The 14,311-nt window shown below is 36.6% G+C and overlaps 1 protein-coding gene across 3 annotated transcripts in view; it reads left to right on the forward strand.

Moving 5' to 3' along the window:
• Positions 1-14,311, forward strand: part of ARSK (arylsulfatase family member K) — a 47,168-nt gene that overhangs the window by 10,074 nt on the left and 22,783 nt on the right. For all 3 annotated transcript variants that reach the window (XM_036279371.1, XM_036279370.1, XM_036279369.1), the window contains one exon: positions 2,428-2,587. In XM_036279371.1, the coding sequence (XP_036135264.1) occupies positions 2,428-2,587 (160 nt within the window). The remainder of the gene's footprint in view (positions 1-2,427; positions 2,588-14,311) is intronic.

Consider the following 14,311-nt stretch of genomic DNA (forward strand, 5'->3'; position numbering starts at 1 on the left):
CCTTTTTCCCCCATTGACACCCTCCTCCCCATCCCCCGCATAGCTTTTTAATATGGTTTGAAATCAAGACATCTGATGCCTCCAGTTTTGTTCGTCTTTCTCAAGATTGCTGTGGCTATTCAGGATCTTATATGGTTCCATACAAATTTTTGGATTGTTTATTCTATTTATGTGAAAAATGCTATTGGAGTTTTGATAGGTATTGCATTGAATCAGTAGATTGCTCTGGGTACTATGGACATTATAAGAATATTCATTCTTTCAGTTCATGAACACGTTATCTTTCCATTTATTTATGTCTTCTTCAATTTCTTTAATCAGTATCTTGTAGTTTTTAGTGTACATATCTTTCATCTCCATGGGTAAATTTATTCCTATGTATTTTATTCTTTTTGATGCAGTTGTAAATGGGATTGTTTTCTTAATTTCTCCTTCTGACAATTCATTTGTGCATTTTGAACCATCTTTGCTTTCCTGGGATAAATCCCAATTGATCATGCTGTGTGATCCTTTTTTTTAATGTATTGTTGAATTCAGTTTGCTAATAGTTTGTTGAGACTTTTTGCATCTGTGTTCATCAAGGATATAAGCCTGCAATTTTCCTCCTTTTCTGTGTGTGTGTGTGTGTGTGTGTGTGTTCTTATATGATTTTAGTACTAGGGTAATGCTGGCCTTGTAAAATGAGTTTAGAAGTGTTCTCTCCTCTTCTGTTTTTTTGGAAGAGTTTGAGAATGATTGGTATTAATTCTCCTTTTTTTTTTTTTTTTTTTATCCTCACCCGAGGACATTTTTCCATTTTTTGTTCAGATAGAGCGGGAGGGAGAGAGAGGAAGAGAGAGAGAGAGAGAGAGAAACATCGACGTAAAGGGACACATCGAGTGGCTGCCACCCGCAAGACCAACCAGGGCCAGGGACAAACTGCAACCGAGGTACATGCCCTTAGCGGGAACCGAACCCGGGTCTCTCTGTACCGCAGGCCGACGCTCTAACCGCTGAGCCAAACCGGCCAGGGCTTAATTCTCCTTTAAGTGTTTGGTACAATTCACCACTGAAGCCATCTGTTCCTGGACTTTTCTTTTTTAAGAGATTTTTGATTACTGATTCAGTCTCTTTACTCATAATTTGTCCGTTCAGATTTTCTATTTCTTCATGATTCAGTATTGTTTGGTTGTATGTTTCTAGGAATTTACCTATTTCTTCTAGGTTATCAAATTTCTTGACGTATAATTGTTCATTGTAGTCTCATGATCCTTTTTCTGTGGTATCAGTTGTAACATCTCCTCTTTCATTTCTAATTTTATTTGAGGAATTTCTATTTCTTGGTAAGTCTAGCTAAAGGGTTATTTTGTTTATCTTTTTTTAACTAGCTCTTAGTTTTATCAGTCTTTTCAGTCTCTGTTTCATATATTTCAATTCTGATCTTTGTTATTTCCTTTCTCTTACTAACTTTGGGTTTAGTTATTTTTTTTCTAGTTCCTAGAGATGTACAATTATTGTTTATTTTGGCTCTTTCTTTTTTCTTAATGTAGGTGTTCATCACTGTGAACTTCCTTCTTAGAACTGCTTTTTATGCATCCTATTAGTTTTGCAATGTTTTATTTCCATTTTCAATTGTCTCAAGCTATATTTTGACTTCTATTTTGATTTCTTCTTTGACCTATTGGTTGTTCAGTAGCATGTTTCTTAATTTCCACAAATTTGTGGAATTTTCTAGTTTCCTGCATTGTAGTAAGAAAGTTGCTTGATATGATGTCAGTCTTCTTAAATTTACTAAGATTTGTTGTGTAGCCTACGATTCAGTTTGCTAATAGTTTGTTATACTTGTTGTGTAACATGTGATCTATCCTGAAATGTCCCATGTGCACTTGAGAAGAATATATATTCTGTTGCTTTTGGATGGAATGGTCTTTAAATGTCTGTTAAGTCTATCTGGTATAACAGGTAGTTTAAGTCCAGTGTTTCTTTATTGATTTTCTATGTTGTTGAAAGTGGGGTATTAAAATCCCCTGGTGTTATTATTGCTGCCTACTTCTCCCTTTAGGCCTGTTAATATTTGAAGAAGGATTTACAGAATAAATAGTTTCAGAAAATGAGAAATTTAACCAATGAGTACTTAGTGGTTATTTTTATGATTAGAAGAAGACTCTAGAGTCAGACAGGCTTTTTAATTCCAGCTATATTTATCTTAAATAACTCAACCTGTAAGCCTTAGAGACTCACCTGTAAAATAAGTAACTCCTTGCAGAATGTTCCCCTTGATAAATGCGGTAATTAGAAATGTTAGGTAAAGCCCCTAATGCAGATATGTTTTATTGCAGAGTATGAGCTTTAAACTAGTAAACTCTATTCTCTCTTGGAGTAATTGTCTTAATAGTTAACACAAATTATTAAGCTTTACACTAATCCCAATTTCTTCTTTTTTCCCAGCAATGTGGAGTGGCCTCTTCACTCACTTAACAGAATCTTGGAATAACTTTAAGGGCCTAGATCCAAGTTACACAACATGGATGGATATCATGGAGAAGCACGGGTACCTAACACAAAAATTTGGAAAATTGGACTATACTTCAGGACATCATTCCATTAGGTAAAAAAATAAAACAAAATATAGTCCTAATAGGCTTCTTTCTGCTATATCACATAAATGTATTCTTTTTGACTTTTTATTTCTCTACAGAGGTAAAATTAAATCTCTTAATCCCTCTATTATGTTAATTTGGCTAAAACCTGAGCTTTCTTTAATCTTCTAAAAATATTAAATTTGTTAATATGCTGGTAATTTTGATATTAAAAGTCTATAAGAGTGTCTACAAAATTGTTTAGCCTGTGTTTATTTTTATTGAGTTTTTGCTATATAATGGCTACTTTATTATTTATAATCAGTTTTCTTGCTACTTGCTTTTGTCAGTTCATTCTAATGTGAGTCTACTGTAGCTTCTTTTTTTTTTCCATTTTAACGAGTCCTCAAAAACCAGGCAGCCAAGCTTGGTGGATCACAGCAGAGATCTAGAATCAGATGAACTACTTTTGAATCCTAGTTTCTCTATTTACTACTACCCTGTAGTAGTATAATCTTGGGAACATTATCTAAGCTAAGTAACTTTAATTTCTTTGATGAAATAATGTGTGCATAAAAGAGCTAACACAGTAGGTTTGAAAATTCTGTCCTTAGAAAGATCTGCTTTCTAAGTTGGCCCTTGGCTGACGTCTGGAACCCTGAATTTCAGGAGTGTTCCCTATATTCACTAGCTGATAAAATGACCTCCTGTGTACCTAGAGTGTTTGTACAATATGGTTTATACTAAACACCTCCTTTCACTCTGGGAATCTGGAGTTTTGGTATGTTACAGGCAGAGGGTGTCTACATAATCAGCCTCCAATAACAACTTAGGTATTGAATCTTCAATGAGCTAGCTTTCCAATTGACAAAACTTCACATATATTGTCACAGTTAGATGCTGGATGAATTAAATGTGCCCTTTGTGACTCCACTTGTCACACTTCATACCTGGCTTCCTGTGGAATTACCCCAAGCATATTTTCCCTTGCTGATTTTACTTTGTATCTTTTCATTGTAAAATAAGTCTTGGCCATGAGTAAAACTAGTTGCTGAGTCCTGTGAGTCCCCTTCATAAACTTAGGTGTGATTTTAGGGTCCCCCAACTTTTGTGACCCCTGTCACAAATATGTATTAAGATTTTAGAGCAGTACCTCTTACCTAACAGGTGCTAATTGAGGGCTGTGGAAAATATAGTAGTGATGAGGGTGACGATAATAATTATAATGAGTAAGAACAAGAGATATTAATTCAATAAAAATAATGGTGAGTATAGTGAGAGGAATAGTGTTCCCCAAGGGTTCATGTCCACCTGGAATTTCAGAAAGTGACCTTTTTTGGAAATAGATCCTTTTGCAGACTTAATTGGAGGTGAAATCGTCCTGGAATTTTAGTGAATCCTAAATCCAGTGACTACTCCTTATTAGAAGACAAAAGGACACAGACTGACAGAGAAGGCAGTGTAGAGACAGAGGCATAGATGGAAGTGATCACAGCCACAAGCCAAAGAATGCTAAAGAACAGTGGACATGGACAACAAAGCTGGGGACAGGGTGGGGAGGGAGAGGGAGGAGGGAATCAGTGGGGGGCAAGAAACATCTGTAACAAAAATAAATTAATTAATTAATTAAAAAATAAAAAACAAAGAATGCTAAAGATTGCTTCTTCCTAGCCTCTGATAACTCCTGGCAAAGAAAAATTCTTGCCTAGGGCCCTGTTTGTTAATCCTCACCCGAGGATATTTTTCCATTTATCTTCAAATAAGAGTGGAAGGGGGAGAGAGAGAAAAAAAAAAAAACATCAATGTGAAAGAGACACATACATTGGTTGCCTTCTACCTGACCCCGACCAGGGCTAGGGACCGAACTGCAACCGAGGTATGTGCCCTTGACCAGAATTGAACCCAAGACTCTTTGGTCCACTGGCCGATGCTCTAACTGCTGAACCACACTGGCCAGGACTTGCCTAGAGCCTTTAGGCAGCAATTTTCAACCAGTGTACCACAAGAATTTTAAAAACATATAATACCTATTTAGTCAGGGGCACTGACCTTTGTTCTTAGGTTATCAAATTAAAAAATGACAACAGCCATCTGGTGTGAATGAATCAAAATGATACCTATTTTTGTCAGATCAGCACAAAAAATGTATTTTTTGGTGTGCTGCAGAATTTTAGTAATTAGTTTATGTGTACCATGAGACGAAAAAGGTTAAAAATCACTGCTTTAGAGGAAGCATGGCCCTGCCAACACTTGTTTTCAGATTTCTAGCCTCCAGAACTATGAGACAGTAAACTTCTGTTGTTTTAAATTCACCCAGTTTGTATTAATTTGTTTTAGCAGACTGAGGAAACTAATAAAATGAGTTTTGGGTAAACAGACACTAAAATAATCTAGAAGAATCTGAGTAGAGCAGATCTTCCAATAATGTCCTTTTGTTCAACCCCACATTTCATTATAATGCTGATGAGATGCCCTAGGAACATAATGCTTTTTTGTATCAAGTGGCCAACGGTAAAATTGGTTTTGTTATATGTCATTTCACTAAAGGCACAGAAATGATCAGCACTGTTGAGTGAGGACTTACTGTGTTATTCTTGCTCTTCTAGTTAATATTAAATATCTTCCCTTTTCTGTCTTCCAAAATCTAAAAGATACCAAGACTGGAAACCCAGAAGTAATCCTGATTTCTCTTTCCCACCACTGTCTAGTAATCCATTGCCAAATATTGCCAGCTCTACTTCTAAGATATTTCTCCAATCTGTTCACTTATCATCTCCACCAAGTACTACCATCCCTTGCCTAAACTACTGAAATAGCCTCCTAACTTCTTTTCTTCTCACTTATTTTCAATAGGCAGCCAGAGTGGTCTTTTTACTTTTTTTTTTTTTAATCCTCACCCAAGGATACTTTTCCATTTACCTTTAGATACAGTGGGAGAGAGGGAGAGAAAAACATTGAAGTGAGAGGGACACATCGACTGGCTGCCTCCCACACGACCTGACCAGGGCCAGGGATAAACCACAACCAAGGTACATGCCCTTGACCATAATCAGACCCGCGACTCACTGGTCCATGGGCCGATGCTCCAACCACTGAGCCAAACCGGCCATGGCCAGAGTGATATTTTAAAAAATAAACATCTGATCGAATGCCTTACCTGCTTAAAATCTTTCAGTGGTTTTTATCTCGGCAGGTAGGCTAAAATCCCAAATCCACAACATTGCTTATAAAACCCTACCTAATCTAGCCCCTGCCTACCTCCAGTCTCATTTAGTACCACTCTCTTTCTCCCCCAGTATGCACTTGGTCTTTCTTTAATTCCTTTATTATGCTTTTTACTACCTCTAGACCATTGACAAGCTAGTTCTTCTGTGCAAAATGCTATTGCCCTCCTCTGCCTTGCTAACACAGTAGAAAGACAGGGCGGGAGAGGAGGTAAGTGTGGTGGGAGGAGCATAGGCCTTGAATCTGTCAAAATCTGCCCAGCTGCCTTGCCTTCCATCCTTGTGACCTTGGACAAGTTACTTTACTTCCCCAAGTGTCAGTGCTCTCGTTTGTAACTAGAATTAATGATACCCACCTTATTGGATAGCTGTCATTTTTAAATGAGTTAATAAGATTATATGCAAGAATTAAAGGAGACAATACAAAGTATTTAACAGTTCCTGGCACAAAGTAAGCATTTAATCAAAGTAAAATATTGTTGTTATAAAAATGGCTTAGCCAGAATTGTAATGTAACACCTATATAACTTTTTCTTTTTCTAAAGTTCATTGCACTGCTATTATTTCATGGAATGCTTCAAATTTCTCTTTAAAAATCCTTTTCCTTTTTTATAAAGTAAGGCTATTCCAAAGTAAAATACAACTATTCATATTATCCTATTTGAAATTCTTCCTATTTGTTTCCTCAATCAATCCAGTAAGAAAAAGAATCTGAAGTTGAACCCCTTGCACTCTCTGTTATCATCATTCTGTATGAAATGCTTAAAATATGGCCTGGATTTTATTCCTCAGTGTGATCATTCTTGGAGAGCAAGGACCCTGTCTCTTTCACTGCTTTATTCCCATGGCAGTCATGCTAGCGCATTATAGGCACGCAGTTAAATGTTTGTTGAATGAATGAATGGAATAAAAAATTATATTGCTCTACCTACAGCTTATTATTTGATAAACATTGATGTTCTATTTAACCCAGGGTCATAGCATCTGTTCATTATCAGTATTTTGTATTTAGCCTCAACTAAGAGTATATCCCGTTTTTCAGTTTAAATATCCTTAATTTTCTTTCTCATGTGGAATATTAAAATTAGAAAAAGGAAGAGCCACTTAAATGTTGATATTTTAGAGGTCAAAGATGGTTTTCAGAATAATAATTGCTTGGGGCATATTTTCATTTACTGAGCCTTCCACCAGACCTTAGGAAATTGAAATAAATGATCAGGACTGTTTGTATAGGTACTGTATGTACCCACACAGTCAAATGGCTGATAAAGGTCAAGGTTTCTGTTAACAGCATGTCTGCAAAGGTTATATGTATTGTGGCACATTATGTTTCAGATATTTCTATGCAAGTTTAAAAATAGATCTCAGGAAGAAAACATTCTCTTAATATCAACTTTCATAAATAGAGGCATTCAGTGTTTTAGATAGCCTGACTCTCAAAGTCAAAACTCAAGTTTTTATAACTCTTTGTGCTGCATTTATCAGTGAAATTGGCTATTTTTGATCCTGCTTATATTTTCAGCCAGAAATACAAGTTTTTTTTTTAGTTTATTACTACAATGCCCCACCTGTCTCTTTTAGGCATCAAGTGATGCTTCTTCTTGTACCAGCGTAGGAACACTAGTCCAGCTGTGTGTCCCTTACTGTATAACATATACTGTACCATACTGGGAGCTCTCAGGGCTATACACTGTTTCTTGTGGACAACTGTAAATCAAGTATTGGTGGAACTGTACTCATTAAGATGGCAATTACTGACTAGAAGACCTTGAACAAGTTGCTTATCTACTAAGTATGCCAATCTTATCAAATGAGTTTACACTAGATGACTTTAAAGGGTTTTTCTTTCTGAAATTCTGTGACTTCAATAGACTATAGTTAAGTGGTTTATAAAGTCCTGATATTCATCTGCCCTCTAATATTAGATGTATTGTGCTTATAGTAGTTCTGATTAGGTTCACATTTGCTCTATCTTCTTAGCAATTGAAAAGAAACATTCGTATTTATTTCATTAGGTGTTTTGATCATTTTTGCTAACAGATAAACTGTTCTGCCAACATATTCCCTATTTAAAACAGCGGTTCTCACCCTGACCAATGCAGCTCAGTTGGTTGGGTGTCATCAGGGCATATGCCTCGGTTTTAGGCTCAATTCCTGGTTGGGGGCGTGCATGCAGGATGCAGCCAATCAATGTTTTGCTCTCACCTCTCTCTCTCTCTCTCTCTCTCTCTCTCTCTCACTTTCTCTCTCTCTCTCTCTCCCTCCCTCTCCCTCCCTCCCTCTCTCTCTAAAATTCAATAAAAAATATTTTTTAAAAAACCAGTGGTTCTCAACCAAGTGTAGTTTTCACCCCAGAAGACATTTTGGGGTGACAACACTGGGAGAATGCTGCTGGCATCTAGAGGGTAGAGGTCAGAGTTGCTGCTAAACAGTCTGTGATGCACAGGATAGCCCCCAACAAAGAATTATCAAGCCCAAACTGTCAGTAGTGCAGAGGCTGAGAAACCATGATCTAAATGTAAGTATTTTATACTCAGCAGCATGGCTTTTAGAATATCACACCTGCAGTTTTTATCTTAAATTTATTCTTCCATATGCTAAGGGATCAGAGCCAATTGGCACTAAAGTGTCCATTTTTGTAGAATTAACAAAACCAAAGAAAATGTTAATTTGGAAGTGTACAGAATTATGAGGTAATTGATTTCATATAGACATTTTAAAAACTAGATTTCTAAGATCAGTACAATTATTAAAGAATTTGAATATTAAGTAAGATTCCTTAAAGTGCTAATACTAAAAGATGATCTTCATTTAAGTAAGTTACAAAAGTAAAATCAGATGTATGCATTACCCATTCAGCAAATATTTATTGAACCACCTAACTATGTACCAGACACTATTTTTAGATGATGGCAATTCAGTAGTGATCAAAACACAAAATTCTCTAATCTCATGGAACTTACATTCTTGTGACATCAGAAGACAATTTAAACAAGCTGCTGTCTTATCTTTCCTAGCTAAAAATTTAAAACCAAAAATCCAATTATTTTGTATTTCATCTTACCACCATTGTAATTATATAGGTTCTCAATCCATATAGCGTCATGTTTTTCTGAAGCCAATTTACAATAGGCAATTTTAATCCTCTCAAAAAAAAAAAAAAAAAAGGCCTACTTCCAAAGTGAAAGAATTACTATGGAAAAAATTCTTAAGTTAGAGCCTCTTGGCAAACAGCAAAGGGAAGTAAATCACAGGCTGCTAACACCACTGTTCCTATGCCCCTGTCAGGCCAGCAGACCAGCAGCATCACCGGCTTTCTAAGCAGAACCAGAGAGACATAAAGGAGAGTGAGAAAACTGAAGAATAGCAGCTACAGGGCTCTCTCTCAGTCCCTCAGAACTCTGCAGCCTAATGAATAAGTCTGTGCTTACCTAACTATATCCACTATTATTTTCTAATTTACTACAATCTAAACCTTTCCTTCAGTTCTTTTCATACTGAAGATGATTTAATTGTATTCTTTTGCCTACGATGGAGAAAGACACCTTTGGTCATTTTAGAAGCTTTTTTAGAGCCTCCCCCATCTACCCACACACACACCTTATTATCTTTATTGATATTCAGTATCTAGAACAGCTTGCATAATTCTAGGTGCATTCTCAGCATGTTATTTGATGATAGTGGAAGAACCTGCTATTGGTTTGGTTTGGTTTTGTTATTCCAGAACTCTCACTTCTGATGACTAGCAGATTCTTGGCAGAAGCAGCTTCTGAGGTGTCTTCAGAGTACTGTCTACCATACCTCCTACTCACTTTCCTGTAACATAAGTGATAGCTCTGAGACTACAACCTCATTCCAATTCTTGGATTTTTTTTCCCATTTAATTACTGAAGTTTAACATGTTGTGTTTAGCTGCCCATAATGGGGTTTATCTCCTACTTTGGCCAGCATTAGCCATTTGAGGATGTGGAGGTTTATCTCAGTCCTTTTGAGAAGAGCCTGGAACTGTCTACTAATGTGGAGATTTAACTTTTTCAATGTAATTAATTTTAGCCCTAGCCAGATATGACCTAACTAAAGAGATTTATGGTTTAAAAGAGATTTTTTAAAAAGAAGTCTAGATGACTACATTAACGGGCAAAATGTGGTGAGTTATGTTTAAAGAGGAATCGATCACATACAGATTTTTTTTTTTAAGGGGTGGGAGAAGAGGCTGTTAGATGCTGTATTTAACCTGTTCTAAGGTGCACAGTTTTTCAAAATTTAACATCTCTGAAATTTGCAATGCATCTTACAATTGATGAAAATTCCCTCATATATTGGCAATGTTTTTTCTTAACAATATACATTTTTTAAAGTACATTTTACATTAACAGTATTTTAGATTTAATGAACTTTCGGAAGTAGAACATCACTAGTGTCAAATGGAGGACAAGGAGAAATGTTTAAATAAAGACATCCAAGTAGGAAAGTACAGACTCTCTGGAGGGCACTGGATCAAGAATTCCTATAAGGAAGCAATGAAAGGTAAGGAGATGACGTGAAAAGGACTAGAATAACTGACTGAGGCACCTGGCAGAAAATAACCTGTATGTTTTATCAATAAGGTGAATTTGATAGCCTCCATAAAGATTTTTCTCTAAAAAGAAAATTACCTTCGAATGTTTCAGTTCTATTCTTTTCATCCTTGAACATATTTTTTACCCAGTTGTTCCTAGATGAATTTTTTGAAGTTTATGTAATTGATTGATCTAATCTGCCATCCCTTAAAAGTTTCCCTGTTTTCCTTTAAGCAGTCTTTTCATCCTTCCAGTGGTCACTGTTACTAACCACATTACATTTCGGTTAGCCCTGAAGAATCTAGCTGTCAGCACCTCTTTTCCTAGTATGAGGCCAGAATGCAAAATTGCCAAAGCAAGGCACTTATGTAGAATGAATATATAAAAATTTTTAAACTTGTTCTACAATTTCGAAAGAAGAATGCTAAAATGTCTAAAAGTACATAGGTAAATTATCATTCTGGATATTAAATAAGGTAACAACCACGATAATACCTGCCATATCCAAGTCTGACTAAAGCAAAAGAAGAATGTATTAAAAAAGAACATTGTTAAAGTGAAAAAAATTTTCTCAACCAGACAAGGTAATTAAAAATCATGTCTATCAACAAGGAAGAACAAAACTCATTAATAGCAGGCAGGAAAACAAAACAAAACAAATCTAATTTAGTAGGAGGGCAAATAATGTTAACCCAGAATAATAGCTTATTTTCACATTGACAATCCTTGGTCATTTAATACAAAATTTAAGCAAGAAAAACATTTAAAGTAATATTATATGAGGTAGGAAAGGACAATGCTAACCCAACTGGTTAAGATTGTGTGTGTGTTGCCCTACTGTTGTGACTCAGTAGACTGAATTTCCCCTCAAAATGCAGATGGTTTGAAAAACATGTCACATCCTCAACTTGACTGTCTTAGTAGCACTATACCCAGTAACTCACTGAACTAACTGGCCAAATTTTAGTTATCTAACAGATTTTAAATAATTCAGACATGTCATGTCATCCATGCCCCCATTACCATGAAAGTTAACTAATTTAAAATCTATTGACTGCCCCAGGCTAGTCTGGCTTAGGGTTGGAGCGTCAGCCCTCGGATGAAGAGCTACAAGTTCAATTCTCAGTTAAGGGCATGTACCTTGGTTGCAGGTTCGATCCCCAGTCCCATTCAGGGTTGTGCGGGAGGCAGCCAATCGATGTCTCTCTCTCACATCAATGTGTGTGTCTCTCTCTCCCTCCCATTCTATCTAAAAAATCCATGGGAAAATATGCTTGGGTGAGGATTCAAAAAAATAATGAAATAGAATGTATTTAGCCCGGCCGGTGTGGCTCAGTGGTTGAGCATCAATCCATGCACCAAGAGGTCACCAATTTGACTCCCAGTCAGGGCGTATGCCCAGGTTGTGGGCTGCAGTGGGGGGCATGCAAGAAGGCAGCCAATCGTAGTTCTCTCTCATTGATGTTTCTCTCTCTCCCTCTCCCTTTCTCTCTCTAATATCAATAAAGAAAATAAATAAATAAATAAAATAAAATGTGTTCACTGCATTCCTTTGATCAAAGTGACCCAGAGAATAATGATAGCTATCATGTATTAAGCTCTTACACCTACTAGACACTGCTTTAGGTTTAAGAGAAAATATTTCCAAAGACGTCAGTGTGTATCTCCCTAGGATTGGTAGAGTCATATATTCAGAAACACATATTGAAGACATAACATCTTTCAGCCGGCAAAGGGACATTTTGCAAATTTATCAAAAGATTAGAACAGCCCCCAAATTAGATTTCTTAGCAGTGAAGTCATTTTAACTACTTATAAGCATAACAGATAGACTTCAGCAGACATTTCTGTCAAGGGCTATAGTCATTGTCAGAATTTAACATTATAAATATTAATGCTCCCATAGTCATGAATTCATAAGCAGACTAGACAACAACTAGGTTTTTCATAACCTGAAGTCCATTAAATCCCTGAGTATCCACCACCACACTCATGCAAAACAAATCTTAAAAAAACTTTTTTTATTTATTGATGTTAGAGAGGAAGGGGGAGAGAGAGAGAGAAACATTGATGAGAGAAAACATGCACTGGCTGCCTCCTGCATGCCCCTCACTAGGGATCAGGCCCGACCGGTGTGGCTCAGCGGTTGTGCCTGGGCATGTGCCCTGACTGGGAATCGAACTGGCGGTCTTTTGGTGCGTGGGTCGACATTCAACCACTGAGCCACACCGGTTGGGCCAAAATAAAACTTTTGCTTAAAATGTATTTACTGTTGCCCTGGCCAGTTTGGCCCAGCGGTTGGAGCATCGGCCCATGGACCAGAGTCATGGGTTCAATCCCTGTCAAGGGCACATACCTCAGTTGTGGTTCAGTCCCCGGCCCTAGTCGGGTGGTGCAGGAGGCAAACAGTCGATGTCTCCCTGCCCCCACCCTCACTATCTGAAGATAAATGGAAAAAAATATCCTCTGGTGAAGATTTTTAAAAAGTGTTCAGCTCACTGCCTCTTCTCAGAAACTGAGTATACTCATTGGTTGTGGCTGAGAAGCCTTTAAAAAAATATTAAAAAAAAAAAAAAGCCCGGCCAGTCATTGAGCGTCAACCCATGCACCAAGAGGTCGCCACTTTGATTCCCAATCAGGGCACATGCTCAGGTTGGGGGCCCAATCCCCAGTGTGGGGCATGCTGGAAGTGGCCAATCGAGGTTCTCTCTCATCAATGTTTCTATCTCTCTCTCCCTCTCCCTTCCTCTCTCTCTAAAAACCAATAAAGGAAAAAAATGTATTTACTGTTAATAAATAGTATTTTATATAATTGCATAACTATATTTATAATAAATATATAATAAAATATAAAATAAATATAGCATACATAATCAATAAAATAAAGTAATAACTGTATAGCCCTGGCCACTTTTGCTCAACAGTTAGAGCATTGGCCTGTGAAGGGTCACAGGTTTGATTCTAGTCAAGTGTGCATACCTGGGTTGCAGGTTTGATCCCCAGCCCCATTTGGGGTCCGGTGGGAGGCAACCAATCAGTGTGTCTCTCTCACATTGATGTTTCTCTCTCTCTCTCCCCTCCCCTCTTTCCCCCTCCATCTCTCCCTTCTAGTTGCTCTAAAAAGAAAAATCAATGGAAAAATATTCTCCGGTGAGGATTAACAACAACAAAAATTAGTAACAGTATAATTAATGTATAACGTTATTAATTATAACAATATTGTTATGAAGTACAGTAATATTATATAAATATTATATAATATGTTACAACTTATTAATAAATTTATATTGTTTAGTGGTAAAACATCCATGATTTTCATCATATTTACAAATAACCGTATGAATAAAAAAAGATTAAGGAGTACCAGCTACTGTAATTTCACACACACAAAAAGAAAGTAGTTGGAATTAATAAAATTAATTAATGGGAAAACATACATATATTGAGCATTCATATAATATATATTGAAAAGTGATGTTCTGATCTGAATTTGCCAGAATTGGTATTATTCATTCAATTAAAACAGACTGTTTTTGTGAGTGATCATATATGTAAGGAAGATTGATGGCAACCCTTAAAATTTAACGTTTAAATGTTTCTCCCAACTTGGAGAGAAGAGTATTTCATGGGAAAGTGTATGGATTCTTTTTTCTCTTACAGAATTTGTTAGGCTTACATTATTTTCAAGGACATTATTCAGAATTACCTCTTACAGTCCCATCAATAACATGATTTCGTGTGTGTGTGCATGAGAGAGAGAAAGTTAATTATCTTAGGAATTTTAGGAAGTTGAAGGTTTAAGTTTAGGCTCCTAATTCAGTTTGAAAGAAAAGTTATGTTCTCATCAATTTTAATGCGTGATATTTTTTTCAGAGAATGTTACTATGTAAATTAATCCTGTGCTACCTGTGGACTGATGGTATCCTGGGCTACATCTGTGGAATTTGGCACATTGGTGCAGAAAACCCAT

Source organism: Molossus molossus, unplaced genomic scaffold (assembly GCF_014108415.1).
Source record: "Molossus molossus isolate mMolMol1 unplaced genomic scaffold, mMolMol1.p scaffold_m16_p_3, whole genome shotgun sequence".
NCBI classification, from domain to species: domain Eukaryota; kingdom Metazoa; phylum Chordata; class Mammalia; order Chiroptera; family Molossidae; genus Molossus; species Molossus molossus.